The sequence below is a fragment of the Lissotriton helveticus genome, chromosome 3_1 (genome assembly GCF_964261635.1).
Source record: "Lissotriton helveticus chromosome 3_1, aLisHel1.1, whole genome shotgun sequence".
NCBI lineage: Eukaryota > Metazoa > Chordata > Amphibia > Caudata > Salamandridae > Lissotriton > Lissotriton helveticus.
Window position 1 is genome coordinate 84,894,546 of NC_136061.1, and position 16,047 is coordinate 84,910,592.

Here is a 16,047-nt window from a genome sequence, read left to right on the forward strand (position 1 = left end):
CCTGCAATTCCAGAAGGTTGATGTGAAGCAACCTTTCCTCTGGAGACCAAAGACCCTTGATCTCCAGACCCCCCATATGAGCACCCCACCCTAGGGTAGAGGCATCCGTTATCACTGTGGCCACCGATGGAGGAAGATGAAAGGGCTTTCCTTGAGACATATTGCCCTTCACGCTCCACCAAGACAGATCGGCTGCAGCTTCTCTGGAGATGCTGACTGACTTCCTGAGATCCCCATTGTGCTGATACCACTGCCTGCGGAGACACCACTGGAGCGCCCTCATGTGCCAGCGTACATGGTTGACCAACAGGATGCAGGAAGCAAACAGACCGAGCAGACGAAGGACCTTCAGAACTGGAACAACCGCTCCATTGTAAAATAGAGGAATCATTTCCTGAATATCGAGAATCCTTTGCGGAGGTGGAAAAGCTCGACAGGTTGCGCTGTGAGGGCACCAGGTGAGATATGGGTACATTTATCGAAAAACCCAATTTGTTCAACAGCTGGGTCGTTATCTGCAGATGATGACGTACCATCTCTGGAGACTCTCCTGAGATGGGCAGCCACCACCGCCATTACCTTAGTGAAGACTCGAGGTGCAGTAGTAAGACCAAATGGAAGGTCCACAAACTGGTAATGTTGCAACCAAACCGTAAAATAGAGATACTTCCTGTACGACTTCAGGATTGGGGTGTGACAATACGCATCCTGTGAGTCGATGGACACCATCCAGTCCTCTTGGTGCAGCGCCTGAAGAACCTGCGCTAGGGTGAGCATCTTGAATCTTTCCTGCTTGAGAAACAGATTAAACATTCTGAGATCCAGAATAGGACGTAACCTGCCATCCTTCTTGGGAATCAGGAAACACTGGGAGTAGCATCCCTGACCCCTTTCCTGCTCTGGAACTACCTCTATCACACCTTTTTGTAACAGGGCAAGTGCCTCCTTCTGAAGAAGTAAATGATCCTCCGTGCAAAACCCTAGGAAAGGAGGGAAAGGAGGAAGGAACTCCCTGAAGGAAAGGGAGTACCCATTTTCTACCAGATCTAAAACCCAAATGTCCGAAGTGATCAATTTCCAATCTTGTAGAAAATGGGTAAGCCGGCCTCCTACGATACCTACACGATCCAGAATGGCAGATCAAGGGCTGCTTTCCTGCATTACCAGGAGGTGTTGGGGAGGTAAAGGAGGAGGAGGAAAAAGGTTGACGCCCAGCACTACGAAGGCGACCTCTACCTTTACCCCTGTAGCTCTTGTACAAGGGGCTTTGTTGCTGTTGCTGTCTGAAACCTCAAAAGGAAGACTTCCCAAAGCCACAGTATTGTTTATACCCATACCCTCTTGTCTGAGTCTGCAGACCCAAAGACCTTGCCGTTGCCTTATTGTCCTTAAATCTTTGCAGGGCAGAGTCCGCCTTTTCTCCAAAAAGTCTAGACCCATCAAAGGGCACATCGAAAAGAGCAGCCTGCACATCAGTAGAGAACCCAGAAGATCTCAACCAAGCAGGTCTCCTTGTTGCAATTGATGAACCCATCACCCTGGCAACAGAATCCACCGTATCCAGGCCAGGCTGGATGACTTGGCGAGCTGCAGCTTGAGAGTCCGCCAACACCTAACTCAGATTTCCCCTGTCCTCCTCAGACAACTTAGGAAGAAGCTGTTTAGCAGAGTCCATTAAGGCATGAATATATCTGCTCGAGAGACAAGTGGCGTTGGTAGATTTCAGTGCCATGCTAGATGAAGAAAAGACCTTCTTCGCAGACTGTTCCAACTTCTTGGAATCCCTGTTGGTCGGAGCCTGCGGAAAAGCCCCTGTAGATTGCTTCGAACAAGAAGCCTGCACCACCAAACTCCCAGGAGAGGGGTGAGAAGAAAGGAACACTGGATCTCCAGGAGCAGGTCTAGATCTTCTTGAAACTGACCTTGAAACCACAGGAGCCGAAAGAGGGTTGCCCCACACATTGAGGATTGGCTCAGTCAGTGCATCATTAAAGGGTAAAAGTGTTCAACCACCGAGGACGGAGAATGAAGCACTCCCGTAAGTAGTTTAGGCTTATACTCGGCCATAGGAAGCTGCAAATCCAAAAGTTCCACACCCTTCCTAATTACAGTATGGTAAGGAGTAACCTCCTTCGAGGGGGAAGCCTTTTGAAAAGCAAAGTCTCACTTTGGAGAAGTGTCAAGTCCACTTGCCTCACACAAGTCCTCAAACACATCTTCTGTGTCATACACTTCTCCTTTCTCTCTCTCTTCAGCCTGGTACTGATCTTCGGCTGCGGCGGCGCTACACGCGGCGTCGATGGCTCCGGGAGCGGCGTCAAAGGAGGATCCAATGTAGGAACCGGCGCCAATCGAATCGGAGAAGTTTTACGGGATGGAGCCGGGGACTGACCATACAGCGTCGACATCGTCGGCATGAAAGGTACAAAGGGGGCCTGCGGATATTGGTGAGGCACACCCAAATTAAATGCCAAAGGACCCATGGGACCTGAAGGTGCACCAGAGGGGTACAAGGCCCTGGCGAACACGCCATACATTGCATTTAGAAAATGAGATGGATCCGAACCCGGCGGCGGAAACTGAGGGTATCGAGCCGGTTCGAGATCCAAGGGAAGTAGCTCTGGTGTTGGAGCCACAGGTGGAGCTGCCGGAACCGAAGGAACTTCTGTATCAGCCGGATTCGACACACCTTCTGGAGTCGGTGAGAATCTCGACGTCGATGTCTGCTACAGAGTCCCTTTATATGATGGAGAATGGACCGGAGTCACCAGAAGAGACACTGAAGGTGAAGGAGAGACAAAGTCCTTTTCTCAACGTCGAGGAGCAGGAGAAGGTGACCTCGAAACCACAGCCGTCGACGACCAGCGCCGAGAAGCATGTCTCCTCTTCTTCTAAAGCTTCCTCTTGGAGTCATGCGACGTCGATGACTTGGACTTTTTACCTTTTTCAACCCCTTTTTTTTTTCTTGCACTGGCCACATACAGCTTGGCTTCTCGTTCCTTCAAAACATTTGGATTCATCTTCCTGCAGGAAGAACAGCCCTCGACGTTGTGGTCCGATGACAAACACCAAAGACAATCTTCACGTGGGTCAGTGATTGACATATGACCCCCGCATTCCTTACAGGGCTTAAAGCCGGACTTCCTCGGGGAAGACATGTCAAAAGAGAGAAAGATACAAACAAAATTACAAAGTATCCAGTCGAACGTATGGAGAGCCCCAGAAAAAACAGGTAGCGTCGACAGCGTGGAAAAAAGGGAACGGACGTCATCATGCCGACGTGGTCTTCTTATGGCTCCAGTAATGTCATGCAGAGCCGCGTGCGGAGCCATGGCATTGTGACGACCTCGTCGGAGTGGAGAGCTAGGAAAAATTTCCAGGGAATGCTGTCGCAGGGGATATTCATAAGATGAGGAATCCACAGGCAGATGTACCCATTAGAACTCTGTACGCCCACTGGCACAAATAGTGCAGGCCCATGAGTCCGCCCTGGTCTCCTACACAGAAGACACGCAGCTGATCATCCCGCTCTCTGCAGAAACCTATAACACCTCTAGTCAGGTAAAACGCTTGCCTCAAACAAGTAGCAAACTGGATGTCTGACAGCTGTCTGAAATTGAACAGGGATAAAACAGAGGTCCTGGTTGCAGGAAACGATCTGTCCCGCTGGATGGAACTTAACTGGCCGGACAGTCTTGGAACACTTCCCCATACCTGCCCATCAGTTAAGAGCCAGATGACAGGCTATCCATGGCAGTCAAGGCAAAGAAGTTGACCGCTTGTTTTTTTGGACTTCTTCGCACCTTAGGAAACCTACTAAGTTGGGGTCCAGCCCCTCTCCATAGAGTGGTAGTACGGGACCTAATCAACTCACGCCTGGATTATGGTAACACCCTCTACCTAGGAGACAAACCTGACTGCAGGTAATCCAGAACGCCGCAGCACGCACTCTTTATACAATCCCCAAGTGCACGTCAGCAGCATCTGCATTGGCAGCCAATCCAGAAGAGAATACAGTTCAGATCCCTCTGCTTGGTCCACAGTGCTGTTAACAAAAAAGACCCCCAACATATCCATGGCTTGCAACCCCCTACATGACAAAAAGAACTCTACGATCCGAGAGTCACAACCTACCTCTAGTACTTCTAGTCCCAAGGGTCAAGAGAGTAAGAAGCAATTGAAGCTCTTTCTCATACCTAGAGTACAAACTGTGGAACACTCTCCCTGGGCACTTAAGACTGCACAGATCAGAGATTACCAGCGCTGGGAGGTCCGTTGGGTCCATGAGCTATATAAATTCATAAGAATAGAAGGGAATAGAAAGGGCAAAATGTATATATTTATATGTGTCATGTTTTCTCTAGAGCTGGCTGAGCAGCCATTGTTTGGAGAAATAACTCTTTATAGTGCTGACTTCTGGTAGGCCACCCCAGTGTAAGGGGCTCTAATTGCCACCATCCTGAAGCCAAACAAACAAACTGATAACTGTGATTCTAATGGACCGCTCTCTATGATCACCGGTGACACCAAGATACTGGCCAAGTTGATGATCCGTCAGCTTCTCCTATTGCACCTCACACAGTTTGTCCTGATCAATCAGGATTTGTGATAGGACACTCTACTGCGCACTTTGTTTGCGCTGCTGCTTACGATAAACCTGCAGTAACATGCTTTGGCCATCCTCTTAGATGCAACGTAGGCTTAAGATTCATTGGAGTGGACATATTGGTTTCTTCTGTTAGAGCGTTTGAGCTTCAGTCAATAGTACATTCAGTGGATTCTAAAGATATACACGCGGTCCACTGCCTGAGTGCATATTAACAGGGTTGTTTCCCGACCATTTCCAATTCGGGGTACCCGGCAGGGCTGCCACTCTTACCCTTGTTATCTGCTACAGCTGGCCACCTGACACAACATCATGCAGCAAGGGGCTTGAACTACATCTCCGGAATACTGTCAGTCTCTACACATGCCGATGACATTATAGATCAGGGGGCCGGAACTGAACCTACATGAATTCATTGCATTTGGTCTTCTGACAGGCATTTCCATTAACTGGTCTAAATCGGTTAATTTCCCCTCGGACCATGGTCATGGGGAATTTAAATCGGAGTTCAACCTGAAATGGGTGGGCACTACTCTCAAATACCTAGGGATCAGGATCAGTAGTGACATACAGATGTGGCTAGAGAACTAAGGCTGCATTGTGCACTGGCTGGAGTCCCAAAATTCCATTATGGGCTAAGCTGCCTCTTTCTATAGCTAAACGGATTGCCATTGCCAAAATGGTGGTATTACTCAAACGTCTTTACTTGTTCATCAATATCCCAATTCCACTGATGGGTAGTTTCCTCCACAGAGTCTGCTCGATCATGATCCAGCCGGTTTGGGCCAGTAGACCAATAGGGTAGCATGAGAGGTGCTCACTCTTCCGTTTGAGCAAGTTGGAATGTGCACTCCTGATTTCACTTTATCTTTTTACTGGTGCTGGCCCTTGGCTTATCAGACAAATGTTGCAATAGAACTTGAGAACACCTTTTTTTGCCCACTGGTAACGGTGGAGAGGTAGACACAGTGGGGCGTACGATGTGGGCCTGGGGAAGACTGCACAGCAGGGCATGAATTGACTGTTTATGCTAACAAGCTACTCATTGCCTATAACCCCAATGCGCTACTCCTTGCCCATAACCTCAACGAGCTACTCCCTGCCCATAACCCCAATGAGCTACTCCTTGCCCATAACCCCAAGCTTCCACTGACTTCTGACAAGAGGGTACAACAGCAGTTATCTTGCACACATCTAAGGACACTTGCACCCGGATGGGACATTCTAGATACTGGTCGCAGCTTGATGCCATGCTTTATCATCGCTTGCAAGCAGCTTGTAAGTCCATACATAACACTTTCCTACACACGCCCCAACAGCTACTTGCTCTTGAGATTCGCCTTACCTTGGCCTCGCCCAAGAAACTTGTCACTCGCCTGTACTCCACTATGCAGGGCAAGGCGTCTCTTCTTACTCTCAACACTAGGCTTGCCTGGCAAACTGCACATGATACAGAGGTCATAGATGAACAGTGGCATCAATGCAGTGCTCAAATCGGTGCTCTATCACCAAACCATCGGTACTCAATACTGATCTACCCACACAGACACTATATACACAGTGGAGACTGCAAGATAGTGTGTTAGTTGGCTATACAAAGCTCAAGGTGCTTTACCACTTACCCCCATACATCACTAGGGAGATACTTGGGAGGCTGAAATTGGGAGATCAGTACTCAATACGGAGTCGAATAGCGAGCCTGCATATTCCTATTAAGTGATTCAGATTTTTATTCTTCGTAGAGCTTCGCTCTCCCTGCCAAGAATAATAAACTCTTCCCGAGCTCCTCTGCTTCCTGCCCCCATTGCTCATTTTCACCTGCTGATTTACACCAAATGCGGGGGGCTGCCCATTGCTTTCTGCTTTATGGGGAAAAATCCTCAGAGCATTGGCAATTTGTACAGGCATGCCTATGCTGGCATCTTGAGAGGCTTGCTCCTCAGGAATATCCAAAAGACCCAAGCATTGCAGAGCTGCCGTTCACTTTTCGGACTGAGATCTGCTCCTGGCTAAGAAGGCAATTACTACATGATGGAAAGCGACTACACCTCCCCATGTCAAATCCTGGCATTTAACTATGCTGCGTTGGGCCCAAGAGGAAAGTAAATTCCAGCACAAGGAAGAAACAAAAGGTCTCCACAAGTACCTGATCGCCAGTGACTGGGACGATTTCTAGACAACTCTGAGAGAAGAATCTAGAGACGGTGCTATGCCCCCTTGAAGAACAACCAGAAACGCTTCTCCCATGTCAGCGGAGTTTTCGTTACCTGGAATTTCACTGCATATATTTACTACACCACACTGCTCTGTTTCCCCACAAAACGATGCGCCCTTGGAGAAGCCCATGCCATACAGAGATTAGTGGATTCCCCCCCAGCTCTCGCCCATGGACTGAGATTTTGTTCCCCCATTAATGTATTTCTAATCCAGGCTTCTGACCCTATTACCCCCCACTACATCAATATGTGAGCATGTTACCCAACTACAAAATTACTGTTGGAAGTCATACTGTTCTGCTGTCTTGTTTACAGTTCCAGCATCACCAGCTGCAGCCCACTCTCTATGTCGAGAGACAAATATACGACTAACAAGTACATTTCCCTTTTTCTCTTTCACCATATTTCTTATGGCTGGCTTAGTAGTTGGATGCATTTCTGCCATATCTAATTTCTGTTCCTGTGCTTCTGTAAAGTTACACTATATTGAAATCTATGCAAAATATAATAAAATATGTTTAAAGAAAGCCACAAAAGACATGCAACATTCTACCAACTGTCCCCACATTAAATGAAGTGTGTATGCTTGTACACACCTTGAGTAGGGGCAAAGCAGCTTTACACCGTGCCGTCTTCACATTCTTCAGGAAATGTGACTCGTCCTAAAATGAAACAAGGACATGGTGAAGATGAGAAACCATGTGCAGAAGGCAACACCACCAGATGAACTGTATTTGTTAGTCACGCATAATCATATAAGAACACTTTAAATTGGTAATCAAATGTTTAGAATTCCTTACTATTATCTGTTCTAGCTTTTATAATCCATCTTATATCTTCAATCTAAATAACAAAATATGGGGTGGAATAACAGCATCACATTCTGGTGATGTATAGGAATACATTTAGAGTTGATAGCCTAATAATGAGGGGCAAGGACTGTGGTATGTGTAATAGGATGAAGGAGGAGGAGGGTTAAACTCCACTGCCCTTTGATAAGGAGGTAGAGGGGTATTTAGTATTTATTGGGTGTAACACATAAAAGAGAAGTCTAGTTTCAAGGTGTAGCGACGGTGAGATCAAGAAGGATAGGAGGAGAGAGTGCTCAACAACTGATCTGAGAAACCTTTCACACAGTTGCTTAATACTGCTTTATGGACAAGGGAAGGGGTAGGTGAAAGGAGATTACAGATCAGCCGGCGGCAATGCAGCTGTTGAACATAACATGCTGATTCAGCTAAGGCAGCAATGCAGCTGTTGAACATAACATGCCTATTCAGCTAAGGAACTGAAGTGAAAATTGAAATGAGGTCAACTGGTATCTTTTGAGATGCTGATCATTATGTGCAGTTTCAGCATGGTTAAGAAAGTCTTGTGGGACGGGGCATCTTTGCATGGGGGGTTGGGTGTCATTCAATAGTTCATTTGCCGCTGTGGTAAGTTGCTTCCTGTCAAAGTTTCTCCTTCTCCATTTGGTAGAGGCGCTCTTGATATCTTATCTGGAGCAAATATTTATTTTCAGCTTGTTTAGTGTGAACAGTTCTGTAAGGTTTTCGGGCTAGCAAAGATGCACAGCTTCACGGACGACGTAGATGGTGTTTAGTCTGACTCGTGCTGTGATGTGTAGCCACTTTAGTCTGGTGTGGTAAAATGATATATGCTCATGGCGTTTGGACTCTGCATTTTACCAGTGCTAGAGTGCTTGTGCTCACTCCATAAAACATGGTAGAAGTGGCTTACTTCTGATTGGCATACTAAATTTACTTAAAAGTCCCTAGTAAAGAAGTATAATATATACTCAGAGCTGGTATATTAAATGCTACTAGTGGGTCTGCAGCAGTTATTGTGTCACCCACACAAGGAGCCCCCATAAACATGTCTAAGGCCTGCCACTGCAGTCCGTATGTAGTTTTAAACTACCAATTCGACTTAGCAAAATAATCCGACTGACAAGCCAAAAACTGTCTTACATTACATCCTAGTCACCCCTAAGATAGGCACTAGGCAGCCTATACGGCAGGGGGCATTGTAATTAAAAAGGTGAACATGTAATTTAAGTTTTACACGTCCTGGTAGTGAAAAAATCAGAACTATTGTGAGGCCTACCTATCCCATAGGATAACATTGGGTTACCTAATTACATTTAGTATATGATAACTTTTGTTAGTGAGCGGGTACAAATATCATCTTTGCTGCCCAGGGAATTCTAATTTAAAATCCTCTCTAATGGTGCAGTCGGATTTTAAGTCCCAATTCTGAACATGCCACTTTTAGAAAGTTGGCATTTTCTTGTCCTAACCTTTTGGTGCCTGCAGCCTGTTTCCTGGCCACATGACTAGGTGTAGTTGGCAGTTGACCTTTGTGTATTCCTCTCAGACAGTTATACAATAGAGGGGCTATATTTTGGCAGGATGGGCCATCCAAGGCAAGGCGCAAACTGTGCACAGCTCCACTTGCACTTCAAAGACTTTGCCTCCGCTCACACACAAAGAACTTCACACTAGCCTATTGTATCTGCAGACAGGCAGGAAATTCCAGGTGTGTGTGTGTGTGTGTGCGTGTGTAAGTAAAAGTAAGGAAGGGGTGGGGCCACAAGAATTTTCTTCCACTTCAAAAGGGGAACCCCTCAGTTCACTTCTGGAACAGAGGAAGGACTCTCAGAGGACTGCCCCGCTACATGAGGCCTGCTGTGTATGTTAGAGGATTACTCTGCCCTCCCAACCGAACTGCTTTACTGCATGAAGCCTGCCCTGCGTCCTCAGAGAGCTGCCCTGCTGCTTTAGGCATGCTTTTTTTGCTTGAACCCTGGACATCCAGATTAACTGCAAAGACTAGGTGGCTGACCTCCTGATCAGAGCCTCAGGGACAGAAGAGTCTCCAACTATCTTATACCCACACTTGGATGCAGCCTGAATGAGTCCTGGACTCCCAGATGGTGCCCTCCAGTCCTGGACCCTTGGACTCACCAGATTCCCCAAATTCGAAACTTGGAACTGAAGATTTTCTGCCAAAAAAAAGCTCTGAGAACTGAGAGGAGACCGAGAACTACCTGCTAGCCGATCTAACCAAGGTGCAACACGGGATGGCATGAATTTGCAGCAGCTCCTGCTACATTTTTCTCTGCTGCAGCAAATCCTGTTCAGTGGCTCCTTGCAGGAGGTATATCAAACTTCTTGGTGTCTTCGTCGGCTACAGCTTGCTGCTTCGTCCCATTGGAGATTTTGGCCTTCCAAAAAAGAGACTAAGTCTGAACATACAAATCTTTACCTCGACTTTGTATAGCAGCTCCTCGACGACGCTGCCTCTTATTCGGACGCCGCCTCTTCTTCGGGCGCCATGGCTGTCTTGCCCTGTTCAATTTGAGCTTCTGGTATATTTTTCTTCTAACTTCTTGTATCCAGAATGTGCTCCATTGCGGTCTGCCATAACTTTCAACTTTTGTGGAAAAGAAAATTTTGCCATGTTCTGTGTCCCTACGCGTCCTCCATCATATGTTATATGTGCATGATTAATATGCATATGTTATTCCCCATGTTCGATTAAAGACGCAATTATAGTTGTGTCCACCTTTAGTATGTCAGTTTCCAGTTCTCGTGAATACTACGAATATCAGGCCTATGTAAAGCTACGTTGCCACGTTTCTCAGTGTGCACGTTATTCCATTGTAAAGTCTCCGTTTCTAGGCCTCAAAAGGGCCCGGACACCAGATTCAGCTCCTGTCTCCTGAAGCCTCGCTGAGGAGCGATACAGCCCCCACCTGTATCCTCGACCCTTCACTTACTTCCTGCCTCGCAGTGCCCGGTTCAGCCTGGCTCTGCCTCTGAGTCTGCCAAGAGTATGTTATGATTCGAGTTATCAGTACAGCCCTCCTTCTCTGCATTCCTAAAGCTACTGAACTGCATCAATAGTTTCCGTCATTGTCTAGCCTTTACGTCTCCATGTAAGAGAAATACTGCATTTAATGGTCATTTAATATTCTTCATCACGCACTACATGTAGAATAATGCATGCTCCAGTCTTAGAGTCTGTTCGCCTTTACCCCGATAACTTTTGGATTCTATCAACATGTTCTCTAAACATCAGATACTAGATACTGTTTAGGTACATGTCGCCCTGACTCTCTAGACTTCAGTCTCTGCTCCTAGCACAGAGTTCGTAGCCCCCAGCTTCTCCTAGTAACACGTCATTGCCAGTTTGCGCGCTCCATCAGGTTAGAGGTCCCGGCTCCTTAGGTAGCCCCCTCCATGGTTTCCACCCCATTCATGACATATTCTGTTACGTTTGCATCACATGTCTATGTATACGCCCTGTTACACCTCTTTTCACCCTTATCTTTCGCGACTGCTACGCGTCATGCCTATTGCTCCACCCACTGCTACGCCTATTGCAATGTAATGCTATGTGTTTGCGTTATGTATATATGCTCATGTACTGTTATTAAATACCACGCTAGCCTTCTTGTCCAGATCCTGACCCCGGCAGCGCTGCCAGGGCTGCCATCCTATTCCTGTGCAGGTTGTCCTGTTCCTGTCCTTATGCTGTATTAAACCTGCAAAACTCCTACTACCTCGAATCTTGACTCTTATTTATTGAGCTATCTGTTATTCATTTATTTATTCAAAAATAGAGGTATTATTTATTTATTTACCACATAATGGCGCCCGAACAGGGACTTGCCCTTTCCCCACGCGCCGGTGAAGCCACGCCGGCCCCCTGACCCTCTGCAGCCGTGACGGAACCATACCGTGCACGTGCAGATATTTCTGCTTCAAGTATCCCTCAGGCCCACGGAGGAGACGGAGGAGGCGGTCCAGCATCCAGACGAGGCGGTGGAGGAACGCGGCGAGTCCCGACCAGAGCCCAAGCCGAGAGTCCAAGGTCCACCCGTAACTGAAGTCCGAAGTTCGTCGTCCGTCGTCGTAGCAGTCCAGTCCAGTCCGAGGCCTTCCGTTCTTGCTGCCCGGTGAGTACCGTTACTGGGGTAGTATCTAGACAGGGTCAATTTAATTGACTCTGGTCCGTGGGTTGGTGGTACACAGACCCACAAACGAAGTGTCCACTTCGGTGGATGCGGGTCCTGACGTGTCTCTTTATGAGACCGGTAAGTTTCGTACTGTTTCAGCAGTGCATCTAGTTTCTGTTCTAGTCAGTTCTGTTCTCGAGAAAATTCATGTATTCTGTGTTCCGTATTCCAGGTTGTATTCTGTTCGAACTGTTATTCTAAATGTTCTTCATGTATTTTGATGTTGTGGTATGAGTGTGAAGTAATTATCGTGTTTATTGTGTAATTACGTATTGTGTCTCAGTTACAGTTCAGTCATGCCCTTGTTTTCTAAGTTACGTCAGTTAAAAACTAGAAAGGGTCTGCTGGAAGCAGCAGTTCCTGTCCCGCCTAGGGACAGTCCAGGTCATTTTATGTATCAGAAGCATGGCATAAGTGCCATATTATATCTAGATTTATGGGTAGAGTATACCAAAGAGTTAGAGGAAAAGTATAGATGGCCTGTGTCAGGCACATGGGATGCCGAGTGCATCATGAGAGTAGAAGAAGCATTATGGAAAAAGAAAGCCAGACAGTCACAGAAAGATGCCATCGAGTTATGGCGCAAAGAATCTCATAAAAGAACCGAAAAAGAAATCAGAAAGTCAGAATTAAGTAGAGAATCCTTGGAACGAGCCCAAGAAAGGGAATTAATCGAGATTGGTGAACGAGTTAAAACCGAACAGTCAGACAGACAGAGGCATGCTCTTATTAAGGGTATGTATCCTCTTCTTGCCGAGGGCTTGCCAAAAGCGACCCCGGAGGCATCCAGTAACTTTCCGCCACCATTAGTTCCGACCAAGCTACGTCACAAACCGACCGCAGCTGATATTTTCATCTCGTCCTATTTGGACGACACAGTCCCAGAATATGCAAATCCTGTTACTACTCCGCCAGTCCCTGTAAATCAGGCACTTCCCGCTCCTCCAGACACCGGAGTACCTGTTATGGTACCCCCGGTCCAGCCCGCCATACAAGTCCAGTCTGCATTTCCATTTCCCACCCTAGTACGAAGAGTATCAGTTGACGATTCTAGTTTAGGGGCCGCAGGAGGAGGTCCTCCTCAGACCCCGCCGCCACACAAGCGTTTAACGTTAGTCGAATTACATGCTCAGGCGTCACAGCGTACGCCCAGATATCAGTCTGTAGCAGAAATAAGAAAAGCCCTTAATGAATGCGGCTATGATCCAGTCCCAGGCGAGGATAATATGGTTTTATATTCATTACGCGTAAGAAAGGGGGCCGAGTATCTAGTCACCCTACCGAATATGAAAGAAGATCTAGACAGAATATATCGTTTCATCCGTACAGGGGATGATCCAGAAAGCATTGGCGAAGTCATGTCTCAAAGGAAAGCCAAGATCCAGCTCATGATACTAAAGTTTTTGATTAATTGTTTAATAAGAGAACAAGATTACCCGTCCAAAGATCAAGCCGAAATGAGAACCCTGACAAAGTGAAGTGATAATATAGCCGAGGGTAAGCACAAGACCATCAGTGCTATGGAAAGTATGTACAAGAAAATCCGTAAAGAAATAATAAAGTTACACGAACAGCGTAAAGCAACACAAGTAAGCGAGAAAGAAAGTAACTCTGATACTGAAGAGGTAGACGACGAGAATCCCGCCAGAATAGCGTATGTAGGAAAATCTAGATTTCCAGATCGCCATTTACGCCTAGAACACAAGTCAACTTTCCATCATCCAGCACCAGAACAAGGTTCTCTAGAACAAGTATTTCAAGCTACCGATCACATTCTGAAATCACGAATCGGTTATAGCGAGTTAAGTACCATGCATGAACAAGAACTAGTCCGATCAGCAGTCCGATGGACTACTGATTCTACCACTTTTCCAGACGAAATAGTGGCACAAATGTTTCTGAAAATGCCCCCAGCCAAGCAACGACTGGCGGGTATGTATATGATTCAGCACCTCATTACATTGTATGAGGGTCAGCACTCTGATCCAGGCCCGTTACATGATATCCTGAACGAGTTACTCCAGTATAGATGGAAAGGTTTAGGTACCGATTTAATTAGTGTCATTCTAGAACAGCGTCACAAATATAGAACGTTTTTGAACCCGCATTTTGTTCATGTCTCACCCCCAGAAAGTAAACCATTTTACATGGAGAGACAGAATCCGTTACGAGAAGTCCACCCAGTTAGAGGAACGGGTGGCGAACTAGAACGAGTGTTTGTTTACACCCCGATCACAAAGATGGAACTCTTAGAGATGAAAAAATTAATTCCCTGTCACGATAAAGATCCAGCAGGGTTCCATCGAGAATTAAAAGACATGCTCCGTATGGGAGAATACACGTATCCAGATATAATTAAAATGCTAAAGGTTCTGCTGCCCGCAGGGGTGTATGAAAAGCTCAAGGAAAAAGAATGGGAGGTGGGAGAGAAAAAGATCGATTGGGCAGTTCTAGAAGCTGAAGATAAGGCACGAGTACCAGGTACCGGTCTTGGAGCGAAATGTAAAGAATTACCTGAATTATTGATTCAAGTTTTACCCAGATTGTTAACAACGAAAAAGGAAGACTGGGATGCAATCTCAGCCTGTAAACAGAAACAAGACGAAGACATTAGTGATTTTTATTCTAGATTTGAGAAATGTTTTAGCATCAACAGTGGCCTCAAGACAAGTAGTGAGTCATACCCTCACCTTTTTGTTACTAAATTAGTCGAGAATTCAAGTCCACCAATTAAAAATCGAGTTTTGAAAGTCGAAAGTACCTGGCAAGCTAATACCCCGTCCCAGATGTTACAGATGCTCCAATACCACCAGAATAGAATCAGGGAAGAACAAGAACACGAGAGAAAGCGTATGAAAGACACGAAAATGAAAGTACTAGTTGCACAATCTATTCCACAAGACAGTCAGAAGAGGGGTCCGAATCAAGCCAGTCATCCTGCAGCTCCCGTTAAAGGGAACTGCAATTATTGTAAACAGCCAGGTCATTTTATAAACAAGTGTGCAGTTCTGAAACACAACATAGCTACTGGTAAGACTAAAGAAAGACCACGTCCACCTAGACAAGAACAAGTTTCACAGACTCCTCAGCCACAGAATGCACCACAGACAGTTACAGCACCGCAGCCCATCGCTGCAACACAGCATGTTACACAGCAGATGTACCAGTATGCACAGTCCGAATATCCAGAGTATCAGCCGTATTCATGAAACAGCCTAGAGAGGGAGGTAGGCTTGCCTCTCATCGAGATACCTGTAGATCAAGAAGGTCCCTATGTTCACAGTCAAGTATTAGGGAAAGACAGAAAGTTTTTGATTGATACAGGGGCAAGTAGGACCACAATTAGCCACGCCGAAGTTCCAGGGGCTCCGCTCTCAGGCTCAAGAAATGTTTCCCTTGGATTTTCAGGAAAACCCATTGTAAATGAAATATCAAAGCCAGTTACTCTAGAAGTAGGTCCATTGTCCCGTACTACTGATCTGTTGCTTACTAAGTCATGTCCAGAAAATCTATTAGGTATTAAAACACTGAAAGAGTTAGGTGCAGTTATATGCTGTTCCCCAGAGGGAATACGTCTGTTCCTACGTGACTTTAAGGGTCACTATGTATTACGAGATTTTGATCCAAGATTGTCTAATGTTCCGCAGCATCTATGGGCGCAAGGTCCAACTGATGTAGGTTACATGCAAATCACACCCCATCGTGTGACTCTCAAGCCAGGTGTAGTGTTACCACGAATCAGGCAGTACAGATTGCCACCGGAGGCTGTAGCAGCCTTATCCAAAATTATTGACGAGCTCATCGCTCAAGGAGTGGTTGTAGAAACTGACTCCAATGTATGCAATTCTCCGATCATTCCAGTCATGAAACGTACTGATCCAAATGCACCCCCAGTATATCGATTAGTGATTGACCTACGAGAGCTTAATAAATGTATTATTCCCCAGTACCCAGTTGTCCCAGATATCTCTTCCCTATTGACAGCCATTGATTCAGAAGCCTCATTTTTTACAGTCATAGACCTCAAGAATGCATTTTTTAGTGTCCCCATTCATCCAGACAGCCAGTTCCTTTTCGGATTTTGTTTAAATGGAAGGAGCTATATGTTCACACGAGCTCCTCAAGGTTTCACAGAAAGCCCTAGTATTTACAGTCAAGCACTTAAGAGACAACTTGATAATGTTCACATGCCAACTGACACT

The 16,047-nt window shown here is 46.2% G+C and overlaps 1 protein-coding gene across 1 annotated transcript in view; it reads right to left on the reverse strand.

The window, feature by feature from the left end:
• SMARCAL1 (SNF2 related chromatin remodeling annealing helicase 1) overlaps positions 1–16,047 on the reverse strand; it is a 326,034-nt gene that overhangs the window by 102,969 nt on the left and 207,018 nt on the right. Inside the window, exon 9 of the mRNA XM_078679275.1 lies at positions 7,419–7,484. Coding sequence (XP_078535401.1) covers positions 7,419–7,484 — 66 coding nt within the window. The remainder of the gene's footprint in view (positions 1–7,418; positions 7,485–16,047) is intronic.